Source organism: Semicossyphus pulcher, unplaced genomic scaffold (genome assembly GCF_022749685.1).
Source record: "Semicossyphus pulcher isolate SPU_LCO1_2020_fin unplaced genomic scaffold, fSemPul1.0.p SCAF_1, whole genome shotgun sequence".
Lineage (NCBI taxonomy): Eukaryota > Metazoa > Chordata > Actinopteri > Labriformes > Labridae > Semicossyphus > Semicossyphus pulcher.
Window position 1 is genome coordinate 19,268,439 of NW_027211603.1, and position 12,416 is coordinate 19,280,854.

Sequence of the window (12,416 nt, forward strand, 5' to 3'; positions counted from 1 at the left end):
GATAAAATAGGGCTCTCTGAAAAGCCTTTACAAGATCATGCAGCAAACCAAGAGCGCTCTTTAAGCTACTGCGAGTCTAAATGAACTTGTACAACAGTGAAGTGCATGACAATATGCTGAAGAGGAGTAGTAGTGGAGTTAAGATAAGGATACATTATGCGTATATAATATGCTGAAATGATCATTTCTGCTGTAAAGTTCTGGCTTTTCTGCTTTCATTTATTCATAAATGAAACTGTGACAAAATCACTGGATAAAAGAAGAAAACCTCATTTTTGTGATTAAAAAATATGCCCAAAAAGGCACTTATTAATATAGTATAGAACTTCCTATAACATATTACACAGTCTATTATCATCACCCTTTGTGTGTGTGTGCCTTTGGGTGCATGTGTGCGAGCTATTAGGAGGGGTAGTGGCACACCCATCCTCTTATAAAGGCCCCTGTCATTGCCGGAGATCAGAGGCAGGCTGTGAAATCCAGCTAATAGTCATTATGGGATCCCGGTCCCTACGCACACCCTACCTGCTTGCCAAGGCGGCTCCCTCACACTTCATATTTGCATTGTGTCATCTTATCATCATTCACCCAGACAGAGGACACATCACGCTGCAGACTGACAGCCACATCACTAATATGAGTAAATAAGACAGAGGGAGAGGAGGGTGAGGAGAATCAGACGGCCTTCACCCTGCAAAAAAAAAAAACACAAAGAGATTATGCAGCGGCACAACCTCGCGACACTAAAAATAGCAGGAACAATATTATTTTTCATCTGATGTAAAATTAATGTCCGTGCTCTTTGTAGACGGCCCGAGCATGTGATGCCCCCCTCCTGTTCTGAACGGCGAGGAAGGGTGAACTCTAAGAACCCTGCGTGCTCACTCACTTCTGGGCCCATGCAGTCAATAAGGCTATTTCTGATCTCCGGATGGCTAGGGTTTCAAAGCCTGTTTAAATGGGCTCCCACAAAGCCGGAAGCACCAACCTCAGTCCTCTCCCTCCCCGTCTTTCTCCCTCTCTCTTTCCTCCTCAGCTCTTTCTCTAAATATTGAGAGGGGAGGCTCAGCTTGCCTACCCCCTCGGCCAGGAGGGGGGGGTCCCTCCTCTCCTTCCACATGCACGGTGGTGAGGAAAGACAGGGAAGCGCAGGGTCAGGGCTCCCGGTGCTAAGCTGTGAAAGGCAAACGTTTGGCAGAGTAATTACACGCCGCACTGCTCTGGGAGTGATTAGTGATAGTTGTCTGTTCAAAGTGTTTGGAGCTCACAGCCTTTATGGGCCACGCTTGCCTTCCCTTAGCCTAATGTTTAGATTGCATTTGCATCAGGAAGAGAGTTGCATGTGTCAACATAAACAGAGTGCCTATGAAGCTCACCATGTGTGCACTCGCTTGTGTTTCACTGATGCACAAAATATATTTGAATATTAATATTCAGAAATGATTAGTATTATTTGTGTATCTTCCACAACTTCACTATGATGATTTTGTCAACACGGTGCTTGAGTTCACCGTGACTGCATTATAGTTTTGCATGAAAAGGCTAAATCTCTTTAAAAAGGTCTAACAAATAAAGATCTTTTTGATGTTTAAATACTGCTTTCAAGCTGTTTTACCAACACTGTATGTTTTGGTAGCCAGTCTGTTTAGCACTTCCTGGATATAATACCTCCACTTGGCAAAACAAACCCCTCTCCATTCCCAGGTCAGGGGACACCGCGGTGCATCGCAATCAACATGCTCAGGTGGTGCGGTCTGGGCTGCCAGCCTTTGATGTCCTTGCTGTGCTAATATTGGCTAGCGACGCTGTCCCAGCACAGCCTGCAGATGTGCCTGCAAGCTGTAAGGTGAGCAGCGACGCTCCTGAGTATCGTGTCCAGTTGTAAAGCACACCCTGACAGAGGGTGTGGCGGGGGCGGGAGGGGGTGTAAACAACAGGAACAGACGGATACAAGGCAGAGACATGTGGGATTAGGAGCATGATGTTAGCATTGGAAATGGTTTGATATTAATAGTCATTGTGGCTAAATTCATCCCTCTCATTGTTGAAAGGAACATATGGTATATGTGGCTGATTTAACTGTTGTCTTCTGGTGTTCTTAAAAGACATTAACTGTGAATAATAATGATTATTTTTAACAAAAAAAACAAAACTGCAGCCTGTTGACAGAAGTGTTTTCATGAGCTCTGTCCCGTTGAAAACCTGAGATACACTTGCAATAGAATGTAATCCTATTGATATCTTTTTAGGGCCTAAAAAAATACCTTAACAAATCAGAGCAGTGTGTATCAAAGGGATGACTGGCGTCATATTTCATCGCCCTAATCCCAACACAGGGGCCGACTTCCACACAGGCCTGAGAGTTGGGTGGCAAAGCTGTGGAGAAACAAACACAGCCGCGGACAGACGAGGAAATACCTCAGGGACTTTCTGGGATCGGGGAAGAGGTAAGACAGTACCTGTAGTGCAATCCCCTCCAAATCTGCACCAGGTGTCAGGCATTAAGGAGAGCATCTCCGCTTCAGCTTTCCACGTCTGGCTCAATCACCCAGGGCAGTGTGTCAGATGTTGGACAAAACTGATACTCTCAAATAAGAAGAGGAGTAGAAGGAGGAAGACCTGGGGCTCAGCACTGTACACAGGAGTCAGAAAGAAGAATCTGCACCATGTCTAATAAAAAAAGACCCTTTTACAGGAGGTAATTTCATTATTGTGCCGTGGTTCTCATCAATGTTTGACATTTAAATATTCAATTATATGAGAAATTAGTCCACTGAGAATAGAGTACATTATGGAGACTGCAATAAAATATGGGAAGCAGAGCTGAACACTTTTGGCTTTGATGAGTTAAGATAGATTTAGAATAACATTACACTTTATCCCATTGAGAGTTTCAGTTAACTACAAAGACAATTGAGCACTGCCTTTTCCCTGTGTGATAAAGCACAGCGTATACTATAGAACGCTGAGCCTGGAATTAATTTTACACTCTCAATCAGAAAGTCAAGCACTAAATTGAACACCTGGCCCCTTCTCAATTTTAAGCAAACACGCTTTTTTTTAAAGTGCAATTGTCCTGAAACAAAACAGTGGCAGAAGAATCCTTCAGTACCAAGAGAGAGAGAACGAACACGGAGCCATGTTGGCATTGTTGTTTCCACAGATTATACATGACACGCAGAATAAAAGGGGCTGATTGTAAGATGTTTAAATGTATCAGAGGCATGGGAGAGGAAACTTAATACCTCAGCACAGGGAGTCGGAGAATGCGACCGGGCACGTGCGGAATGCAGAGTGGCAGGAGGAAAGCGGCAATCTAAATTTCTAATGCTGAGGATGTTTCCATTCTGTGTTTATGAAACATGGCTGCCGGGACTACAAAGGTAAGGGGATACAGCATCAAAGTCGGCCCTGACAAAAACAAAAAAGCAACAATGCTGCAGTGGAATGCACAACAGAACATAATACTCCACCTCCTCCTTCTCCTCTCCCCTAAGCAGTCTCATTTGATTACAGTGCAGCAGGCCCCAAATCAACCCCTTAGTCCCATTTCTCAGTGCTGCGAGTAGGAGGTAGAACACAACTTGCCAAAGTGGCCCAGGAGGAGAGGTGATGTTGTGGAGGAGAATCCCTCATTTGGGGAACAAAAGAACATGGGAATGGGTGAGCCGAGGTGTCCGCGGCGGGGCTGGGAAGCGCTTGTTGTCCCGAGTGTGGCGACTGAGGCAGAGACTGCATGTCTGATGGCGGGCCAGGCGACGTATCGTTTACAGGCTCCCTCAGCAGAAGCCCCTCACATGTCCGTCTCCAGCCACAGAGTTTGCCCTCTACTTAAGGCAACAAGAGTCAGGCTCAGCATTACAAGCCTATTAAAAGATACTTTTAATTATGCCCCGCTCTCCCGGGATCACTTCTTCCGTGAACTCCGTGTTTCTTTGGCATGTGCACTTAGGAATGGCACAACCAGAAGCACGTGTTGTTTTCTCCCTCCAATTAAAGGGCATGTTGACAGATTAAGGCTGCTTCTGGTTTGTGCTCCACTAACGCATTTAGGGAAGATGATGAACATGGAGGGGAGGAGGGACGGGGAGGGTGGGGGCTCAAAGAGAGAGAGAGAGAGGTGAGAGAGAATGAGAAAGAGAAAAAGAGAGATAGAACATGCACATGAACCCTGAGGGATTAATGTGTTTACATTACCTGGGCTGTGATCTATCACCAACCTCGTCAACTTCTATTATGCATCACATACATAAGCAAGCAACAGACCTGGGAGCCCCCTGCAACTCACTCATACTATTTCAATTGGATTAAGTCAGTGCAAATATCTGGGGCACGGCTCCCACACTGTGGTTTTAGCATTCTGCTAGTCATTTGATTTGTTCGTTGTATCACTTTACCTTCATGAAGGCATTGCAGGAGTACCTCCTACATGCCTCTGGTGCTTTAAGTAGTATGGGATTTTAGATGATTACCATATGGCAGGCACCTATAGCACCTTCAAAACAAACATGCTAGTTAGGCATGGGAGCTCTCAGATCATGAATCAAAATATACATGTACACACCAGTGAGAGGAATAAGGGAATGTTGAGTATGTGGATTCACCATCTGTGATATTCTCTAACATGGGCTTTTGTCCCAGCTGTAGGAGCAGGTCTGAACTGTGTGTTTGGAGTCACTATATAGATGCTGACAGTGGAGTCTGCAGCAAAGAGCTCACAGTCACACTCAGGCTTCATTATATCCAATCAATATTCATTTAGTCACTGAGCCTATTGACTCAATTCTGAAATAATATTACAGGTCATTTGTCTTGTCATGGAGTAGGGAGACTTATCCCTTTCATCCCCTCACCCATTTGGAAAAAGAGGATACGGGTGAGTCCAGATACGGCCTCTGGATACAACTGTAAATATATATTTTTGATAAAACACTGAAAAATCAATGGCTGCTTCCTGTGATCCATCCAGAGCGAATCAATCATCATCTGCGCAGCTGCCAGTGTGGTGCAGGGGGCCGGCGAGGCAGCGAGAGAGGGCTGCAATCTTTGTCTGATACCTCTCATTCTGGAATCGCTTCTCATAATAGGGTCATCATTTCATCACTTAGCCCATCCAGAGCCCTGCCACTCAGCCTTGCGGGGATCATGGGGCGCATGGAGAGGGAGGGTAGACGGGGGCCCATCAGGAGTAAACTGAACACACACGCGCGCGCACACACTCTCGCTCCATACATCTTCATTCGGGTCAATAAAAGAAAAAGAGATCACAAGGAAAGAGATCAGAAAATAGATTCTCTCTCCTGAAGGACAGAGCGGCGACTGGAAATTGTGCGACTTTCAAAGCTAATTTATGTGTATGAGAACATGTGGACAGTGGTTGTGATATTCATCAGGAGAAATTACACCGAAACAAAGACAGAAGAGAAGCAACAAAAGCATCCACTAAAAAGTACGATGCTAAAAAAATGTGTTTAAAACACACGACATATGGCACATGTATACATGTCAGATAATTATTACCCCATATAATAAATAAATAGGATGTAGTTGTTGTAAAAGTTTCCCGAAGTGTGTGTGTGTGTGTGTGTTGGGGGGCTCATGCTTCGTGATGGGAGACGACTTCCTCAACGTGGATCTGAACAAATACAAAACAAAGACAAACGGTTATAACATATTAACACATTAGAGAAAACAAAACTACTTTGTAACAGTGACAAAAAACTGTAGTTATAACATGTCAACATTTTTAAATGCAGAAATATAAGGACTAAAATGTATTTTGTATTTAAATAGCAGCTAATCATAGCTGTACAGGATGCCAGTTGTTTAGTCAAGTAGCATAGTGCACATATGTTTAATCATTTAATAACCCCTTCTTCAAAAAAAATGCAAGGTCAAAAATAAATTACATCCATTATTTGCAGCAGATCTCCCCAAAGCATTTGGAGCGAAAACTGTTTTGAATTTCAATTGGCTTCCAAGTGGCAAAAGCCCTCAGCTAATACATCAAAGAAAAATTGGTGTCAACTAATCGGTTTAGGACACAGATTTAGAATGGTTAAAAATCCCATGAATACTTCAAGCTTTTTTTTTTTTTCCTCCTGTACACCACGACAGGCTTGGGAGCAGTGCAGCTGACCTTGTGCGCTCCAGAAACCTGTCCGCCACTCGACATTAACTGACTCCTTAACTCGCCCAGCCGCGCAATTAGTCCGCCACAACGCATAATGTTGTGTAATAATACCCTCTATATCCAATTTAGATTACGCTTGCTCCCTCAGGCATTTTAAGTGGCATGCATCATCTTTCATTCACTTCTTCTTCGCCACGTAAAGCCGTTTTCATGCGTCAAAACGGAGCTCGTTTTCTCGTGGTGAAAAAGCAATAACGACAAAGTTGGAAGATTTTTTTAACATTAAGATTGGGATCAGGCCACTTTTACGCACCTAAAACACACTCTGCACACTTCCACATAAAATGACAAAAAGACTATACTCACCTGCACCTCCTCCTTTATCAGTGCGGGGCTGAGAGGTGGACGCGGTTTCCATAACCTACTCCTATTATAGGCTCCGTGATCTCACATTATGCGTCCTCCTCCTACTTCACAGAACCAAAACGCGTAAAGGAGGACACATGACACAAAACATCAGCCCCGTATCTCTCATGTTTAAACTTTTTTACTCTTATTTTATGCAATAAATACAAAACATCAATAATTCTGTTTGTATTTTTAGACAACTCGAATGACACGGTGTGTTTTAAATGTGCACTTTTAGAAGTCTGGATACACATGACGGACAATCATTTCACTATAAGCGGAATAATGACGCAGTTTTACGCCTTTTTTCCACCTTAAGCGTGACATAAGTAAGGAGGATAATTGTCAGTACCAGCAGATTCACTTGGTTCTTCTTGTAGCTGCTGTTGTGAGAAAAGTTCCAGTAATTAGCTGATTGTCTGAACACTACAGGAGGCTGTGAAAATGACTCTCATCGTATCACTGTCATCTGATTAGGCTACACTGTAGGGTCGCTTTGTGCATCCATCCTTCTTTCTTTATTTCTCCCTCTCTCTCTCTCTCCCTCTCTTCTCTAAAGTGTGCGTCGGCTCCCACTGTACCGGCGTCATCATTCTTTGCTCTCTAGAGGTTTTCAGAGCGTAAAAGACACGTGACAGTGTGTGCACACACTCTTTAGCAGCGCCTACAGCGATCCCTTTCGGCTTATCGGAGACTTGAACTGGAAAGTCAATCACCACAATAAAATGGCTTTGAGATTTCCTAGTAAATTATATAAAAAACAAATTGCTCATTTATTTTAAAAGGTAGTCAAAGGGTAAATTTATGTAAGAAATATATACATTGTTATTCTAATTTCTAATAATAATAAGAAGAAGAAATTTTTCATCGCACAGCAGACAGATTTGGCAGATTAAATATTAAAGGATAATTGGCGATAACAGCGCCATATTAAATAGATCTAGGCTATCCGATATTTCAGCTCTGAAACATATCTGCAGTGATCAAATGAGATTACATCCTCTGGTCCAGGCGGATTTGGTGTAGTTGGCACTAATCTGCCCTGGCTTGAGGGTTTATGACTTTCTGGGAGTGTGTATCTGCCTGCTTTATTCCAGGATCTGTTGCAAAAACTATTTAGCCGTCTCTGCAGTAAATCGTTCAAACACACGTGACCGCGCAGACAAAACACAGTTCAACAAGCACAACATGTAAATGTTGATAAAGCGAAGTTTGTTTACGTACACAAACTACTCGGATGGAGTCAATCGGCCGATTTGCGCCATTTTACTCTCACTTTCCAGCTGTCATATCTTACCGATGCAATATTCGTCGACGTGCACAATCGTAGAAATCCGTCTGAAACTCCCGTTGCGGATTTTAGCACGAGACGCGCGCAGATCACGGAGCATCATTCTGTTGATTTATCGCTCGTACTTAAATAACGACTTTTTAACGCACAAAGAAAGAGTAACAAAAAGAGAGCGCAGCAGCGGAGCGCCTGTTTAATTCCTGCCGGTATCTTGCGAGCCCACATCCTGGCACACAACAGCCGATTTGTTATTGATCAAGTGTGAAAGTGACGGCTCCGTATTTGGAGAAAAAAAAGAAGAGAGTTGGGAGTTGACAGACTCGCATGATGTCGCCATCCAAAGGGGGGCTGCCAGGCGCACTTGAGACTTACTGCAACGAGGCTTGTTAAAGAGGAAAAAAATAGAGAAATAGAGAATGAGGATTGTTAGTTAACGCGAGAGGGGGGGGGGGGAACAGAGAGAGTGAGAGAGAGCGAGGGGGCAGAGAGAGAGAAAGAGAGAGAGAGGGGGAGAGAGAGAGAGCATGGATTTGGGCAGGGCTGTGGTTACCCAGCATAAGCTCGCCTTTTCCTTCGGTGACTACACCCCGAGAGGAGGAGCGTAGTAGGCGTCAGGATCCTCAATTTTTCAACTTAGCATCTTGGCAGGACATTTTCCCAAGCAAAGCCCCCGTCCGACGGGTAAAAAAAAACTTCTGCGCGGGCATGAGAGCGACGGTGCAACACAGATAAGGGAGCAAGAGAAAAACATAACGAGACAAAACATCCGACGGGCAGCGGCTGGCTGGCTGCAACCAAAATAACTCCTCCAACATCTCTCCCTCTTTTTATTTAATCACTTTTACTTTTTGCCTTCAGCACTGACATTTAGAAGGGGGGACAGACAGCGGGTCTGCACACACACGGCTCTATGCGCTCCGGCAGCAGCGCATGAGAAAATAAAGGTGGGAAAGTGCGCAAGTTAAGTGGCTCACACTCTCCGGGCTCCAGCATGGCGTATCCTCAGGGCTACTTGTACCAGCCGTCCGCTTCCCTAGCCCTGTATTCTTGCCCTGCGTACAGCACCAGCGTCATATCGGGACCCAGGACGGAGGAACTTGGGAGATCCTCTTCGGGATCTGCTTTTGCGCCCTATGCCGGATCTACTGCGTTCACCAGCGCCTCGCCAGGCTACAACTCCCATTTGCCCTACAGTGCGGACGCGGCGGCAGCGGCCACATTCACCTCGTACGTGGTGAGTAAACTCAAGGTGATTATTCCATCTAATAGGAATTAAAAGCGAGGATATTACCTCGTTATAGAAGTGCCCGCTCTGCTTTCTGTGCCAAGCCATTTAGAGGGAAATGTGCGTCACTGCACGGATATATTACAGAACGGCAGGTCCAGTGAACATGTTGTTGTGTAAACAGAACTAATTTACCAGAGCGCTGTGCTATTATACGGTTCTCCAGTAAATTGTAGTTTTTATGAGAAAGAGTGGGCAAAGCTTTGCCGAAGCTCCTACGCGCATAGCTGAGCGCAGCGCGCCTTGAGGAGGCAATTTAGGTCACTGGATATGTTTGATCAGCCTGGTTGAGCCAGTTTTAAAACTTAAAAACTGCAACTTGTGACAAAAGAAAGATTGAAATTGTGTTTTACTTTTCCTGTATTCTCATGGAGTTATCATAAGGCAGCACATTTATAGACGTGGCTCCAGAAGGCCTATTTACGCAGACTGACCGCAGAGGAAAAGCCAAAAAATAACTAAACGTTAGGCCCATTATGTAATGTGTCAATACGTTATCAGAATTGCTAATTATTTTATTTTAATGTGATAATAACAGATCCGGCAAATTGACGCAATGTAAATAATAATTTAAAAAAGCGTTGAAACATTTTAAATTGCCGATCAATTTCAAACAAACTTCGTCAACATGATCAAACTTGAACTACTTGATTAAAGCAAGTGTATTCCTGTACGCGTGCGTGGGCGCGTGCACGTGTGCATGTGCACGCGCATCTATATGCATGTGCTGCATGTGTGTGTCCATGTTTGCACACGTTCAATACTTTTGAAGCAGTTTAGAAATGTTTTGTGCAAAACTTTTAGACACTTTTTTAAATCATTTTGTTTCCTCACAGGGTTCTCCCTACGACCACACTACGGGGATGGCCGGCTCGATAGGATACCACCCTTACGCAGCACCCTTGGGCACCTACCCTTATGGTGACCCAGCATACCGTAAAAACGCAACCCGGGACGCCACTGCCACCCTGAAGGCCTGGCTCAACGAGCACCGCAAGAACCCCTACCCCACCAAGGGCGAGAAGATCATGCTGGCCATCATCACCAAGATGACCCTCACCCAGGTGTCCACCTGGTTCGCCAACGCCAGGAGGAGGCTAAAGAAGGAGAACAAGATGACCTGGACCCCTCGGAACCGGAGCGAGGACGAGGAGGAGGACGAGAATATTGATCTGGAGAAAAACGACGACGACGAGCCAAACAAGCCCACAGACAAGGGAGACTCCACAGACACAGAAGCAGGTCGGTGCAGGGAAATAAAAGGAGAAAAAAAAATCATCAATTTTTCATCGCAGTCGTTTCCACTCAGGGTGCAAAATTGATTGCTGGTTAATGGTGGTATATTATTTATAATGGGACAATTGCTTTAAATAATAATCACCTTGAACTCCCCTCGTTTGACTTCTCAGGGGCTGAAATTGCTGGTGACGCAAAGTGTTTAGCAGTCAATTTATCTTTAACTGCATAATAAGGATACAGCTGGTGTTCTGCGCCGGGTATTCGCAAAAAAAATATGGTCTTTGTATGGTAATTATATCCCGGATTTGAACGAAGGCTGAATGCTTATTATCACTGTGATATTAAATACCGGAAATATATTTGTAAATAACAACAGTCCCCGCACTGTATGCTCAGTTAGGGTTATAATTTTGGAGGAGTTCATTCACCTTTTTAGGCTGGCACACATGTTTATGAGAACAATTTATAGCACAGACAAAAAACTGCTTTTAAAGGAAACGTGCATAAGCAGCCTAATTATTTTTATATATCCGATTTCTCTTGCCTCGCGCTCACCAACATATGTTTCTGTTTTATCAACGTTTGAATGTTCCGCTTATTTGGCAGTAATTCTGTTCTTTATTTGTGCTTTAGATCATAAACTGCTGAACCCAGGGGACATAGGCTGTGACAGATTTAAAGAGGAGAACCATGGCAAAGACACAGATCCCCTTCTGAGCGACTCGGAGTTAAAAGACCAGGAGGAGCGGACTACAGACTTGCTGCCGGATTCCACAAAACCAACCACGTCGTCTCCCTCGGCGCTGCCTCGAGGGAACCAGAGCGTTGCGCAACAAGACAAGCCGTCAGATTTGAGCCATGCACCGGGTACGGTGACCAGCAACGTGACCTCTGTTATCCACTCGCCCCCTTCGGCCCCTAAACCCAAACTGTGGTCCCTCGCGGAGATCGCCACGTCCTCAGACAGGTGTAAGAGCAGCGGAGACGCGCCACAGGCTTGTCCCGGTTTGGGTCAGAGCGCAGTTTTGGGCACCAGCGCGTCGCCTTCACGGTCCTCCCCTCAGTGCCCGCTCCCCAACAGCACCGTCCTCTCCAGGCCCCTGTACTACACCTCCCCTTTCTACCCCGGCTACACGAACTATGGGGGCACTTTTGGACATCTTCACAGTAACCACGGCTCGGTGACCACGGGCTCCACGGCACATTTCAATGGATTAAACCAGACTGTGTTAAATAGAGCAGAGGCTTTGGTAAGGGAGAGCCAGAAAGTCAGAGGCCAAACGCAGGTAGATCTTTGTAAAGACTCCCCTTATGAACTAAAGAAAGGTATGTCAAACATTTAATACCTGACTATTTTCAACTCACCGCGGACTTTTATTTATTTTTTGTGGTTGCATTCAAAAAAAGGAGAAAAAAATATGAACAATGATGAAGCAAATTCTGAGAACAGTTATTTTCTGAGTAAATGCTTATCTTCAAATTTTTAGTTTCTGAATGGTTAATCCTAAAATGTAACAAGAATGGTCTTAATCGCTGCAGCCGCCTGAGTCTATTTGTATGAAAGACTAACATGTATATTTAATGTAGCATTTTTGTATTTAAAATGGACAACACACTATCTTTGAAGTAAATTATGGAGAAAAAAATTATATTCTTGTGCAGCGGTTATTTTGGGGAAGCTTTGGCTGACATGATGTGTCTTAAGTGCTTCAAGGCCAATTAATCCACACGAAATATTAATTCAATTTCTTTCCACCCCGTGACAGATGTTTCAATGGTGATCATGATTTCAAAATAAGAGGGTAGTGAGAGCTCTGAGACTTTGAAAGGAAAGGCCTGTGTTCAGCAGAAGGAAGTTGGGTTATCTTCACAATAAAAGGGTTTAGTTTCGTTTTGGTTGGTGCATAAAAATCGTAGGGTTATTTTTTTAGGGAAAAATATTGGAAACAATTGGACGTATAATTTATTCATTTTTTCCCCCTTTAAATACAAGGGCCTACTTTTTCCCTTTAACATGAGCACGTATCTAAAGGTGGATATTGATATAATAACAACACCGA

The 12,416-nt window shown here is 44.3% G+C and overlaps 1 protein-coding gene across 1 annotated transcript; it reads left to right on the forward strand.

Annotated features, from left to right (window-relative positions):
* Nucleotides 1–8,452: 8,452 nt before the first annotated feature.
* On the forward strand, nucleotides 8,453–11,982 carry irx5a (iroquois homeobox 5a). Its single transcript, XM_069661696.1, has 3 exons — nucleotides 8,453–9,066; nucleotides 9,954–10,359; nucleotides 10,990–11,982. The coding sequence occupies exons 1-3, from the start codon at nucleotides 8,824–8,826 to the stop codon at nucleotides 11,697–11,699; spliced, it is 1,359 nt and encodes a 452-aa protein (XP_069517797.1). The 5' UTR covers nucleotides 8,453–8,823; the 3' UTR covers nucleotides 11,700–11,982.
* The last annotated feature ends 434 nt before the right edge of the window (nucleotides 11,983–12,416 follow it).

Coding starts and splice junctions, on each gene's coding strand:
- irx5a (XM_069661696.1), top strand. CDS start 8,824: ATGGCGTATCCTCAGGGCTACTTGTACCAGCCGTCCGCTTCCCTAGCC. Junction 9,067..9,953: donor CCACATTCACCTCGTACGTG/GTGAGTAAACTC, acceptor GTTTCCTCACAG/GGTTCTCCCTACGACCACAC. Junction 10,360..10,989: donor CTCCACAGACACAGAAGCAG/GTCGGTGCAGGG, acceptor TTTGTGCTTTAG/ATCATAAACTGCTGAACCCA.